At 36.1% G+C, this 15,048-nt stretch overlaps 1 protein-coding gene across 2 annotated transcripts in view; it reads right to left on the minus strand.

Annotated features, from left to right (window-relative positions):
* Positions 1-15,048, minus strand: part of PXDN (peroxidasin) — a 79,534-nt gene that overhangs the window by 36,069 nt on the left and 28,417 nt on the right. Inside the window, exons 4-6 of one of the 2 annotated variants that reach the window (XM_085217963.1) lie at positions 9,332-9,403; positions 1,493-1,564; positions 941-1,012 (exon numbers count right to left, since the gene is read on the minus strand). In XM_085217963.1, coding sequence (XP_085074089.1) covers positions 941-1,012; positions 1,493-1,564; positions 9,332-9,403 — 216 coding nt within the window. The remainder of the gene's footprint in view (positions 1-940; positions 1,013-1,492; positions 1,565-9,331; positions 9,404-15,048) is intronic. The other variant, XM_085217964.1, reaches the window with a different exon arrangement.

Raw genomic sequence — 15,048 nt, forward strand, 5'->3', positions numbered from 1 at the left:
AAGCTGCCTTACAAATGCCTTAGGGATAAGCTGTAACAGCTCAGAAGAGAGCAAGTCAATCCAGTCCAGTGCACCATCCCAGTACTGGCCACTATCCTTTACTTTATATGAAGAAACACCCCTTTTTTGTTTGCTCCATTGGACCTTAGGCACTATACAAGTGAAGCAACTACTCCAAGAAGGTGGATATATCATCAAAATTTACTTTATTCCACTCTCCTCTGCAGTTAAAAGTGTGGTTTCAGAACTGGCTCAATGGCCCTAATGTAGCAGCGCTGCAGTAACATCACCTTATTATTTCCCTTGTGATCTCTTTTGGCAGATGAGTTTGTGTGGCACAGCCCATCCTCAGTGGTCCTCCCAACAAGAGGTTATGTTTTTTTCAAAATGGCTGCCTTAGATGATTCTAAAAATAGTCTCACTGTGGCAGATTAAGCCAAAATTTGAAATGCTCCTGAGGGACTAAGAGGCCTCTAATTTTCCATGTGAATGGCATTTCAAGAGGAACAGGGTTTTGAAAGTGATAATTACATTCTTGCATCTCTGAGCATCTTTCAACAGACATTATTTATAATCAGATAAGAAAAACAATTAAACAAAGCACTTCAAATAATCTAATAGTCAGGGATAACATATAAGGATCACCTAGTAAGACACAGGCAAGGAAGAAAAAGAAAGAAGAGCTGTGTATATTATTTAGTCTAGATGACAAAAGGCTGATGGTGAACATGATCATATGACTACAAATAACTTGAAGACAGGAAACAAAAAGATTTAGTCGGTCATTAAAGATGGTAGGATATGAAATAATTGTCTCACTCTGTGTAAGTAAGCAATTGGAGCACAGTAAAAAAAAAATAATTAAATATTTATAATATTGAATGAAAAGGAAGACAAACATTGCAAGATGAGATACACTGTGACAGTTTAATTTACTTACAGTCTCTTCATTGATTCTAAGTGACTAAACGTTCCAGGAATCAAATGAGCTATTCTGTTGTTATGTAAAAATCTGTTAAAAAGCACAGAAATATGCATGAAATATTTCAGATTTTGACACGTATGCATTTTGTTTACATTACTCTGAAAATAGTTTAAGAGAAAGCAGACTTACAATTTTATTTTTTTTTTAATAATCTTTTCCATTAACATTGGCTACTAATTTTTTGGATGCTTCTAAGGTGTATTTGGTGTGTCCATATAGGAAAAGAAAAGAAGCAACGTAATAATAAATCAGTCAAAAAAAAGAAGGGAGTTCAAAATACAAATCTTCCCCATTTGCAACATTTATTTAGGCCAAATATCAATTGCAACTACTTGACAAATAGTTTTGCAACAGAAAAATATGACACAAGCAATGTTCCTAAGGTCAGCCTGCAAAAGGTGTTCTTGGCAAAAGCTACTTAACATTAAAATTCAGAAAAAAAAAATAAAATCAAACAAACAAGCAAGCTGACTCTTCCTTCTCTTACCCCAAGATAAACAAACTTACAGCCTTTCAAGTTTTGGAAGATGGGTAAAGGACTCAGGATCCAATGTTTCTATTTGATTAAAGTGCAGATACCTGAAAATATGTTAAACAAAAAGAGAAATGCTGAAACAGTGCCTTTAATGAAACTAAATATTATAAAACATTTTTTTACTGCTTACACTTGGTTTACGCATCTAAATGATGGTCATGATGTAGCAGCTTAAATTTCTTCTGAAATCTGGATCCTGTACTTGATTCTGAGAAATAAGGGATGTGACAAACAAGGAGGATCTACAGACCACTGTACACTGTATGCAGATATGCATGCAAAAAAAATTGTTCATTTATTTTGGAGGTTCTTGGAGACACTACTTTAAGAATTACTTTGCCAAGTCTAGCTTTCATTAGGGTGCATCCTTGAATGAGTACACGTGTAAAAAAGAAAATTATCAAATTTACAGTGATACATGTTGTTTTGAAAACATTTACTTTCCTGTAGAATAACATTTTTAGCATATAACTGTTTTCATTTTCATCACAGTAAGTGAAAATTTCAAAAGATTCTGAGAAATAACCTGTGCTAGTCCATGAATCCTGCCATTTAAAGTTATTAAGTATCTCCCAATCTCAAAAAGCAAAAAAAAATTGTAAGAAAAAAAATCATTTTGAGTGAATCGTTCCTAGACAAAAGGTTTCCCAGCAACTGGTGTACAGTTAACTAAGACAGCTGTGCTGTTTGATGCACTGCTGATGCTCATGTAAGATATTAATACTTTGCAGCAACGGATACTATACAGTTGTTAATCCTGTAACTCTGAAGGAGTCTAATGGAATAGGGCAATTAACCAGATTATTAATCTGCATCTGGTATAACAATGGGCTATTCATAAGGGCCAATGGCAGACTCGTGCCAGCCCTGACTGTGCTGTGTAGGTATCCTACTGCTTTGGAGAGGAGAGAACAAAAGGGAACTGAAGGAATTGTGAAAACTATGAAAGTGTTTCATAGACTTTGGATCCCAATTATATCCATATGTATCCTCTCAAAATTTCCTGCTACCTCTGACAAACTCAGGAACATCACGACGGGCTGAAAAATGAAAAAAAACTCATCATTTCAAAACAGAGAAAATCTCTGACTGACAAATCTGCTGAAAAAAAAAATAATAGTATCAATCCCATGGCACGAATTATACGAAGAAGGCCAAGGGAGCTCCTGCAGGGCCTGCAAGCTCCAGCGGAGGTGGCTGCGAGTGTTGAATCGACGAGCACAGGAGGATGCAAGGGGCACAGACGCCAGGCGCGTGGCTGGCAACGGCCCAGCTCCCCAGAGTACAGCCAGAGTGTGAGTGAGGCCAGGCAGCAATGAATGGAGACCCACGGGAGAAAGAAAGAACGAAAGAAAAAAAATAAAATCAATAAACTGCACAGATGTGATCAGGCACATCAGAGTGTCAAGCATGCCTGCAGCCACACATAATCATGAGAACAGACTCTGATCCAGTTTGCATTAGGAAGCATGAAACGAGTAATAAGCTTCTGCCTATCAGTCTACAGGCTATTTTTGAAAATACTGCCAGCTTCCTCTAACTTAAACAGACATCTCGAAAGCATTTCATCCAATTCCACAGTGAACAGCAGAAAGCCCTCAGCGAGACTCAGCCCTGAGTAAGGGTTAGTGGAGTGGAGTCAGTGTTTAACCCTCCTCAGGCACTGTTCTCCACACACAAGCTGCTCACAACTAGACAATAACAACGATGTGCCCTCTTCCAAAGCAGCTTTGCTTTTGGATAAAAATATCAAAATAAAAAATTACATCCACCATTCCATCTTATGCAGCAAGCAGGGATTCTTTTTTTTATTATTTTTAACATCATTAATTCTCTGCTTTTTTATTATCCACAAGTCCCAATACCTTCTTACCTACTCAATAAAATAACCTTCCTACATGCTTCTCATATTTCTCTGGTAATGACAAGGCAAGATTGGTATGTTCAGGTAATATCTCTTACTACAACAAATAAGGTTGGGGGAAAAAGGTACACTGAAGCACAAAGTCCCTTTCCCAGGTCCTTGGATTAGAGATGATTTCAGCAAATATAGAAAAAGAAAGGACACTTCTTTTAGATGGCTGAAAAGATGCATATTTCGTTAAATACAAAGCAACAGCTCCTAGCTGCTGTTCAGTATTCCAGTCTCCAACAATTTAAGATGAAAAAAATATCTTCTGTGTCTGAAAAGTTATCTATTTCTTCAAATAAAATGAATCAGTTTGACTAAAACAACAATTCTTTTGTAAACCTTGCCTTATTCATATCCTCAGATATTGCAGATACAATTGCAACGATCCAGGCACTGAAGTACTTTTAACAGTCAACTTTATCAGAAACTATGCTGACTGCAGGAGTACTAAATAAATAAATAGATAGATAGATAGATAGATAGATAGATAGATAGATAGATAAGGTACCCAGCTAAAAATTGTTTCACACAATGAGGTAGCTGGGCAGGTTCTTAAACTAAAAAAAAAAAAATTCTGACCAATAGCTCAGACCACTTGCAAACAGAATCAGATGTTAAACATGCATCACATTTTCACAGAATCATAGAATCATTATGGTTGGAAAAGTCCTCTGAGATCATCTAGTCTGATCATTCACCTACCACCAATGTTGCCCACTAAACCATGTCCCTTAGTACCTCATACGTTTCCACACCTTTGGGGACAGAGACTCAATCATCTCCCTGGGCAGCCCATTCCAGTATCTAACCAATCTTGCAGAGAAGTTTCTCCTAATATCCAACCTGAACCTTCCTTGGCACAACTTGAGGCTATTGCCTCTCATCCTATCACTTTCAACCAGGACAAGAGACTGATCCCCATCTTGCCATGACCTCCCTTCTGGTAGTTTTAGAGAGCTATGAGGTCTCCCCTGAGCTTTCTCCTTTCCGGATTAAACAGCCTCAGTTACCTCAGACATTCCTCATAAGATTTGTGCTCCAGGCCTCTCACCAGCCTTTCTCTAGACATGCTACAGGGCTTTGTTGTCTTTCCTGTAGTAAGAGGCCCAAAAGTGAACAGAGTACTTTTAGAAGTGGCCTCACCAGAGCTGAGCCATCTACCTGTTCCTGCTGGCAACACTATTTCTGATATAAGCCAAGATGCCACTGGCTTTCTTGGCCATCCGGGCACATCTCTGTCTCATGTTCAGCTGAGTCACAACCAACGTCCCTTTTCCTCTATGCAGTCTTCCACCCATTCTGCGTCAAGTCTGTGGTTGTGGGGGCCAAAGAGAAGGACCCATCTCTTGTTCTTCTTGATCTTCATCTCATGGCCTCAGCCCAGCAATCCAGCCTGTCCAAATCTCTCTGAAGGACCTTCATGCCTTCAGGCAGATTGACACTTCCTCCCAGCTTGGTGTCATCTGCAAACTTACTGAGGGTGCACTGAATCCCCTTGTCCAGGTCATCAATGAAGATACTGAACAGGACAGGCTCCAATACCAACCCATAGAGAACACCATTCATCATCAGTCGCCAGCTGTTTTTAATTCCATTCAACACCACTTTCTAGGCCCAGCCATCCAGCCAGTTCCTGTCCCAGCAAAGTGCACCCATCCAAGCCATGGACTGGCAGCTTCTCTAGGAGAATACTGAGGGAGACAGTGTTAAAGGCTTTGCTGAAGTCTAGGCATACTACATCAGCAGCCTTTCCCTCATCCAGCAGACGAGTCACTTGATCATTGAAGGAAATCAGATTGGTCAAGCAGGATCTGCTTGTAATCAACCCATGCTGGCAGGACTTGTCCCACACATGCTGCATGATATCGCTCAAGACGATCTGTTTCATAACCTTCCCTGGCTGGCTGACGGATCTGTAGTTCCCTGGATTCTCCTTACCACTCTTCTTTGGAGAAGGCAGTCACACTGGCACATCTCCAACCTTCTGGGACCTCTCCAGTTGACCAGGAATGCTGATAGATGGTGGAAAGTGGCTTGGCAATCACCTCCACCAGCTCCCTTGGGTGGATCCCATCTGGTCCCATGGACAGTGTAGATGCAGTAGAAGGTTTCTAACTGTCTCCATCTGAATTATGGGGGGTTTATTCTGCACCCCATCCCTGTCTTCCAGGAGGGGGTAGAGTACATCAAGGATAACTGGTCTGACTATGAAAGACAGATGTAAAGAAGGCATTGAGAATTTCAGCCTTTTCCTTATCCTTAGTGATCACATTCCCCGTCACCTCTTGTAAAGGAAAGAGATTCTCCTTAGCCCTCTGTCAATATACTAGTTCTTTCCTTGTATGCAGCACATAAATGAGTTTTTTTGAAAGGAGATTCAGTTTTTTAATTATTATGAAAACTTCTTGGATGGAAAACTCATCCAAAAGATAATCATACTCAAGAATTAATCTCACATTGTCATGTCTTCATAAACATGTATTTGAAGGAAAAAAGTCTATAGTGAGCGCACCACACCTAGAGGAATATAAAGAAGATTTCATCAAGTAAACATGGTACAGATTTTCTCTTTGTTAAGATTACTCTTAGAAGATGAACATATGCAGTAACTCCTGTCCTCTTTCACAGGACTAAATTTAGAATCCTATCTTCCATAGCATAATAAGAGATTAAGATTAGATATTATAATAATGATATAAAGTATTGGAACAAGACGCATAAGGAGATTATTGAATTTGTACTTAAAAGATTTTCAATATAAAGCAAGATTCCAGACATTTAGATTGCTTGACCATAGCTAATCTTATCAAAGAATAGCAGAGAGGTACTGCACACGATGGTTGAGATAGATGATCTAAAGTGGTCTCTTCCAATCTTAATGATTCTATGATTCTCAAGTCATATTTCTTTAATCAGACTCCACTATGGACGGACATTCATAAACCCCCACAAGTTTACGTGCTTTGTAATGTAAACCTTAAAAAAACAAAACAAAACAAAAAAAACACCAAAAACAACACACAGCAAAAACTAAAAGCTATTGAAAATTGAGTTTGGAAAAATAAATATATGAAGCTGCATCATTGCATATAAGATAATATTTTTCATGTATTGATTTCCACAAAGATGTATATGTGAATACAAATTGCAGCATAACTTTAGGAACAGTTTACAAAATGCAAAATTAGTATGTTAATATGAAACTCAAAGGAAAATGGGTAATTAGTATTCCACTAAGAAAAAGCAGATTTAAATAACCCCAACAATACTTGTGTGACTCCCACTAATTATAGACTGCAGAGAAAGTATTTTGTCCCTAATACATGCAAAGCTTTTAACTGAAATGTGAAAAATACACCAGAAAATCCACCTACCAACAAGTGCATGCATCTGGAAATTGACTGAACGTAGAGCTCAAACCTGGGATCCAGATGCCAAAAACACACAATACCCCCAAGACAGGTATCTACGACATTTTATTGCAGTTCAGTGTTTTACACAGTGGCATGTAGAGGTATATCAGAGCTGTACAAGCACAAGCATACAAGGGCAGGTTTGGCTGCCTTTCAAGTGCCTTGGATGTATTCCAGCATCTGCTCCAAAAAAATGCAAGTTTCCTGTAGGTTTGTGTCATATTTGCCAGATTCAAACACACATCTTGCAGATTCAGCAAGGTCTAAACTGGTCCTAACTGTCTGCTTTTAATCTGATGGCATTCTCCCTTCATGTCCTGCCTGGCTGAAGAGTTACGTGATGAAATACGTATGGTTCGAGTTCTCACTGTGTTCAAGCTCCTAAAACTGCCAACTGTTCTTAGAATTTACTCTAGCACAAGTGAGTTTCAAGGTCTGATTCAAAGATCTTATTGTCTTGGCAGAAATTAAAAAAAAAAAAAAAAAAAAAAAAAAGGTATTTCTACTACATCAGCAGCAAAGAATCTCTTGCAGAGGTTTTAGTGGGATACTGCCAAGAGCAGCATTTGTGGCTGCTGTTCTCTTTCTTCCCTTACATACATGCAATGGTCTATTTAAGCTAAACTGTATTTACAGCTTCTTCCCACTACTGCTGGTGAATAAAAGCAAAATATATTTTTAAAAGTTAATTAAAAAAAAAAAGCAAGAAAAATGTTTAGTGTGTAGTCCAATTAAAATAAATAAAAAATAAAATTAAAAAATCAACTATCAGTTTCATTCTGTTTCACTGGAGCATGCGATGTGACTGTGAAACAAGTATTCCCCTGAGGTGTGGACCCGCAACCTCTGCCCCAAGAACTCTGCTGAGCAAGGAGAATAATATTGGCCAAGCCAGTGAATCCAGGTCACAAAGTGTCTTTAATAACCAAGGCCACACGGACCTGTAACTTGAAAAAAATCACACGGAGCTATTGACCCTATCACAATGTAAAGCTGGAGGATTTGGGAACATGTTCACACAGTTTAGCTTTGTGAACACTGTCTTTCCTCAAACATAATGGGGTAAAATAGACCTTACACAGCCAGAACCTTTTTATGGGGCTGACTTTGTTAAAAGCTTGATTTTATACATAATAATATGGATGGCACAGTGTGATATCACTGCTGGCTGAGAGGCTCAAGTGCAGCCTAGTGGAATAGTCCATTGAGAACATGTTAATAACCCACAACGATATGTGTTGTTTTTTAGCCTTAACACAGATGAACAGGAAACAGAGGAAAAGAATGTAGTACTGTTGACACTTGCAGCATATCAGGCTTGTGGCAAATTTTGCAACCATCAAAGATTCAATAAATGGATCTCAGTGTTTAAAATTGTACACAGAAAAGAAGCATGTAAGTAAGCCCTACCAGTTGCTGTCAATATACTGCAGTAATCATTTCTAGAGCAAGAGGAAAAGGAAGAGAAATGTGCTAAGGAAACAAATCACACCTACTTCCCTCTAACATGAGCTTGAATAACGTACACATTCTGAATGCCATTTTATTTCACATACACACCTTGTCCACTAATGTTCACGTGTATTTATACTATGAAGGAAATTGTATATATCTTAGTAGAATAGAGTTTTTCAGCCCTCACAATTCACATGCTACAAGATTCATCGGTTTTGTATTGTTATTTGGTAGTCAGATTGTTAAAGAGCTATGCATTTTATGGCTGTTTTTCTAAACACTGCTATACTGAATGCATAATAATGCTTTCTGTTCATGAAAACAAGCAAACTACATACTTAAATTTAACAGAACCAATACAGTTAATTTTTGTCATGCTACTGACTGCATTTTCATTTTAAGAGATTCATCTTCAGTCACTATACAGGAAAAGGAGTAACATTTTAACCAACCTTTCTATAAGACAAAGAACATCTAGATTACAAGCAGTGAACGTCCTTATTTTTAAGTCTGTACACAGCAATCATTAGCACGTATAAATAAAATTAAAATCTTAATTTTAAAATCTAATTTTGTTTTAAAATATAGCAATACCAAGTTAAACTTCAAGATACTGGCTCAGCTTTAGTTACACTGGCATAAAACAAAGTAACTGCTGCAAAGTAATCACAATATCATAAAATTTATAGAAATGAAATTAAAAAAAATCTCTCTCTAAGCAATGCACATTAGTTTTCAACATTTTCCACCGTTACACTGCCTCTTCATCAAAGCTCTTTCACATCATCTAGCAACATGGGGAATGCAAATGAGAAATTAAAAAAAAAAAAAAAAGACAAACATGGAAATGAGGAATTTGACACAGAGATCAATTTTGTTTTTCCACATGCAGATGATTACGGGGCTCTGACTAACAACCATTCGACAGCAGACATGCAGAGCATGCAGGCAGGATGTACGGATCAGGGTGTGCACTTTTCCTCTGCAGGGGAATCATGGAGATGACAGCACAGAAGAGAAAAGGCACTTACAGTTGTTCTAGAGAGGCAAGTCCTTTAAATGCTTGCCTGTCAATTGACTGGATTTCATTCTTGTACAAATAGCTGAAACAAGAAACAATCAGTAATATTAGTACACAAACAGGAGCTACATAAAGGTGGGAAAGAAGAATTAAGTTGACACATGAAGACAGTCTTTTCACTACATATTAGGAAAAAAAATACAAAACAAAAACTAAACACATACACATAAAAATACTTTGCCTTTGTGAATTCACCCCAAATGTTTGCCTAGAAAATCAAGTTACGGGGCCTTGCAGGCTATCACCTGGTTGATCTTTGGTTTCCCCATTCTCATGTTATGAGTTATTGCTTCTTTGCCCCTTGTTTTCTTGATGGGCTTGTCAAAAGTCAAAAGAAATTCATCTTAATGGGACAAGATTGCATCAGCTCCTTTTCTGGAATACAGCAGGCCTCTCATTTTATTAAAATATCTCATGTGAATACTGGTACAAATATTCGTATTGTGACATTTGTCTTTTGAATGGACTTAGAAAACAAACACTGATATAAAGCCATCTGTGTCACCTTTTTAATATTTACCAAAAAAAAATGTACAAGTCAGAGTATTGATACTGCATCAATAAAACAGCATTGTTTATTTGTTTTATCCCATACAGAAGATGGACATTAGATCCCCATTCATAATACAAACAGAATAAACGTATACAGAGTACCAGTATGTTCACAAGTGCTTTCCCTACCTTTTCCACAGAACTAAAATATACCTGGTTCTGAATGGATTGGTGTACGTGCTCAAGTCTATTATCATCAAGCTTTTAATATTTAGGACGGCTTAGTGAGAGAATGCTTCAGAAAAATCATACAGTTTAGCTGATAACTGTAGTTTATGGGTTCAGTGTCAGCCAATCTGTTTTTAGGCTGGGTTAGGAACAGATTCACAGTAAGAACTGTCATAATTATTTGACAAATGCTTTGAAACTGAGTTAATCAGGCATGGATGTCTGTGAAAAAAGGATGAAGAGATCTGGAACCACAAATGGCTTTATTAGCTTTATTAGTAATGTTTTTTGATTTTTTTATTGTTACAGCTTTCAATTAACTTACTGCAGAGATCTTTTGAGGCAAAAGATAAAATATTTGCCCTGCTGGAACTAGTGGCAGCTTTTAAACTGACTTGACAAAGGCCAACACTTTACAACAGGCCTCAAGAAGAGCAGTTGTAGGCATCTGATGGTACCTCATGACAACTTTGGGGAACAGTATGAAGTAATGTCTTTTCCTTGAATCTAAAGTTTTCCAATATATCAGTTGCCAAGACCTGAACACAATAATATATATAGACTTCATTAACAAAAATATGCTTCTAAACAAAATGTGCAGCACCTCCAATGACAGAATAACTAAAAAGCAAAGAAGTTGTAAGGCTTTTAAAATGTTCAAAAGACTGAATAAGTTAAACCATAAAAAATAATATGGTCATCTGAAATACCTGTAAAGACTTAGAAAATCATGTAAAAAGAGAGAGAACAGGTGTATTATGCTTATTTTGCATAATAGTGCATAGTCTTTATGATTTTATCTTCTCACTTTTCCTGTCTGTATGGTACAAATTCCTATCTTTTTCTATAGTGAGAATTTTAAATACATCATTTCCTCTTACTCCTTAGAAAATTTGCAAGACTGAACAATCAAGGCACTGATTTCCTGTCTTAACATGCCCTGCTTAGCAGTTTGGAAATTTCCCTTATTCCTCTGAGTGCAAACGTTCTGATTCGACCCAGGTTCGACCCAGGAATGAGAGTGGCTCCAGATACCTTTAATAATCAATCAGCTTCAGTTAAGAAGAAATAATTTCTATTAGAATCCTTGCTAAAATTTCTATTTATTTATTCTTCTGGAGACCAAGTAAAGCAGAGTAAAGAACACAAGTGGATGACCGGGAAAATGACTGCGGTTTTTCAGATATTTACTACCACACTGTCAAGAATGGAGTAACCCCTTTTTTTTTTTTCCCCTCTTTAAACTACATTTTTTTCCGTGTTGATCAGAAAGCCTTCAGATGCAGGACAGTCAAGTGACCTCAGTCCACCATTTTCCCCATCCAGAGAGAAACTCCAGAAAACTCAAAGTTACAAAAAGGTACACATCTAGTATGACAGATATGACAACCACACATTTGCTTAGTCATGTGGATGTTTCCCTAAGGCTATTAACAGAAATACAAAAAAAAAATATATTCACCTAATGAGAAGAGAACAGAAAATACAACTAAGTAGCAGTTACAAAAAATACTTGTTTCTAAAAGGCTGCTTTGCTTTTTAGAAAGGTACTTTGCAAACAGTGCACTAACCTTAAATATCTGTCTATCTATCATCCAGTCACATTAGCAGAAAAGTGATTTAAAGTCAAATTATGGACAAAGTAGTTTATCACTTTATCTTAAAGCTCTATTAACACAAATAAATCACTGGAATTCTTCAAAGGATGAATGAACAATGGATTAAGATGACAAGATGATACATTCTATTCAGATATTAGATTATTTTCTGGAAATTATTACTGTTTTCAAAGAGTTCACAAAAACAACACTTGCCAGAAATGCAAGTAAGGCTGATGATGTTACTGATCACACACTTTGGAAATGAACAAATAGGTAATCAGTTCTCACAAAATTAGAAAGAAATAGTTTCAAATCAAAGACTCTGTTATACTCCTTATGAGAATCGTGGAGTTTTTTTTAATGAACTGTATAAAAAGCCATGTGATACAATGAAATTCAGATCCACATATATTTCTTTGGGACAGGAGGAAAAAGAAAAGTTATTGACAGTATCAGATACTGTGGAGTAAAGCTGAGAAGTAAATAAAAACAGCAGAAAGATTAATATAGAAATATAAAGAAGATTGTTCGTGGAACTAGCAAAATGACACACAGAGAAATGAGATCAGTAATCACTGGTGGCAGACAAAGGAAAAAGGAACATGACCACGATAGCAGAAGGCACAGAAGAAAACGTGACATAATATGATACTGGGAAGGGTGAGATCAGCAATTCTGCAGTTTGGCAAACCTACAACACATCTTCTACCACTGTGGCTTCATTTACCTATTGCAAAGCAAATATTTATCATTCCTTCAAAGTATTTTCAGAACTGATACATTCCATACAGTCTCAATTCCCACAATCCCTAATATCCGATTCCTGACCTTTCCATTTCTCATTAAGTAAACGTGCCTCAATGTTTTACCAAATTTTTATTTTCCATTTTAATGTACATAGTTTCCTTCACACTAGCTTATGCTTTACTGCTTTGTAAGCATAAAGTACCTTCTCTTTTTTTCTTAAAAGCTCTCTGCAATTGCTATACTGTATTTTATATTTTTCTATATATCTTCCTCAAACTCTCTCTCTTTTTATCTTAAGCTCACTTTCAACACTACTGATTCCACATCCTACAACTTCAAAGTGCAATACATCTCCATCTTCAACTCTCAATTATTTTCTATCTTGGAGAATAAACTGCTGACATTCAGGATCAAGAACGACCTAACAGTTTCCACAAGCCCACCAACAGCTATATTGCAAGACTGAGAAGCTTTTCTGTCTCTTCTTTAAGTAATAACTGAGTAACTCCATTAACTGAATAAGCAAAAAGTAAATCAAAAATCTCCCAGAAAATCAATAAAATATATTCAGTGTACCACATACCTCATATGAGCAGCAACAAATTTCAAAAATATTACCAACTATTTTGCTCATATTAATACAACTTTCTAAAAGTTTATTGTAGCCAGCAGCATTCCTACTTTACAGAAGGGGTAATGTAAGATCAAAACACTATACATAATTACTTAAGTGCAAAGAAACTGTGTTACGGATGAGGTCCTATCTACTAATGCTTTTTTCATCCTTTCAAAAGAATCAAATTGCCAATACTAAGATACAAGAAATCAGAAATCAGAAAGAAAGAAAGAAAAGCAGAAAGAAAATGTATCCTTTCAGTTTCATAGCAAAAAGCTGATAACATCTAAAACCTTCTGATTTATAAAAGGATTCCAATTATTACCACAAGCAGCATAAGACCATATAAAAATTTTGCTTATAGAACTGCAAAATATGTTTATAGAGTTGTCATTATTTCGATTACAGAAAGAGCAAAAAAAAAAAAAAAAATCTTAAAAATAAGCTTCCAAAACAGGATGTGCAATTTTCTTTTTATAATTTAAGGATCAACTTTTACAATGATTAGTATTTTTAATGCATAGAAAGCTGAGAAAATGCCATTAGTCTGCTAAAATGTTTTCCTCCTGACAGATAATTCTGAAAACAGGTGCACCTCATAAAACTATGAACTCAATTTCATAAATGAATAGTGCAAAAAGGCATTTGAAAATGCAGGGGCTTCTTCGAGAATTCTCTGAAAAAGTCTTAAAAAGAAAGGCCACTGAGAAACAACAAACTTTCTGCAAAGCCTAAATTTTCAAAACTATTCGTCACCTTGTATTTCTGTTCACATAAAAGCACAACACCATGGGCTAATAATCTCATTTCATCAAATAGGAGAAGAAAAGTTACGTTCACATTATCCATAGGATCAGACCATCCAAAGCCACAGTTATTCTGGATGATTTTACTATATGATACTAGATTCTGAACAATGTTTTTATCTTTTTAAGGGCAATATAGTCTCTCCCTCTAATTTCTACTCCAGTACATTCCATTGTGAAAAAAAAAATTATTTCCTTTGTTCCATAGAAGACACTTCACAGGGGCTTAACTGAACTTTTCACAGCTAAACTGTATTTGTTTAGTATATTTGAGCTTTCTTGTGCTGTATTTGACCATTTTACAAATGTTATGGCTGTACAATTCTGTAGAATATTCATATCAATTCATTAAAATAGGCAAAAAAATTTCTTAAATAATACTTTAACAAAATGGACAGCGGTTTTACAGAATTGAATGAACTACCACTTTTAACTTCATATTCAGATTTTACTGGAAGAAGAAAAGATCTCCACTTAAAAACATAAATACTGCATTAACAGACATTAATACACACATAGGAAAATAAACACACAATAACTCAGTTAACTCTGTTCAGTCTCTCATATCCATTTTATCTCAGATTTACTGCAGCTTTGCAGAAACAAGCTTTGTAAATAAAGAACTAATAAGATCTGAGTAATATTTCTGCACAGCTGCTGACAACCAAAAGAAACATTTTGAATTAAGAGATCTTAAGTACTCCACTTATATTTTGTATCTCAGGTTTCAAAACACCAGTTCCATTACACAAACATGTTTTGTAAAAAATATTGCTAACAAATCATCATGGACTTTCGTAATTTATGGAGATAGTTTGTTCAATAATATTTTTTCTCTATTTCTATAGAGAGTAAACAATTTTATTATGGAAAGACAAGACATGAAAAATAACACCAAGAAATGTGATCAAATGCAACTCAGAAAACCAAACAATGTGCCTGCACAAATTTATGTGATTTTCATTTTTCTGCCTTCTCCCAAATCCTTAGGTTGCACTCTTTAAAACTATATGAAAAACTAAATTCCTGGGTTGTTTCCAAAATACTGAAATCTCAAAGCAACCGGCACTATAACCCAAGGCAGTGGAGTGAAACTTTTCCTCATGACACTACATAAGTTGCATATAGTAAACAGTAACTAGAAAACCCTTCAAAATCCACTGACTACAAACATATA

Source organism: Meleagris gallopavo, chromosome 2 (genome assembly GCF_905368555.1).
Source record: "Meleagris gallopavo chromosome 2, MGAL_WU_HG_1.1, whole genome shotgun sequence".
Classification (NCBI taxonomy): Eukaryota; Metazoa; Chordata; class Aves; order Galliformes; family Phasianidae; genus Meleagris; species Meleagris gallopavo.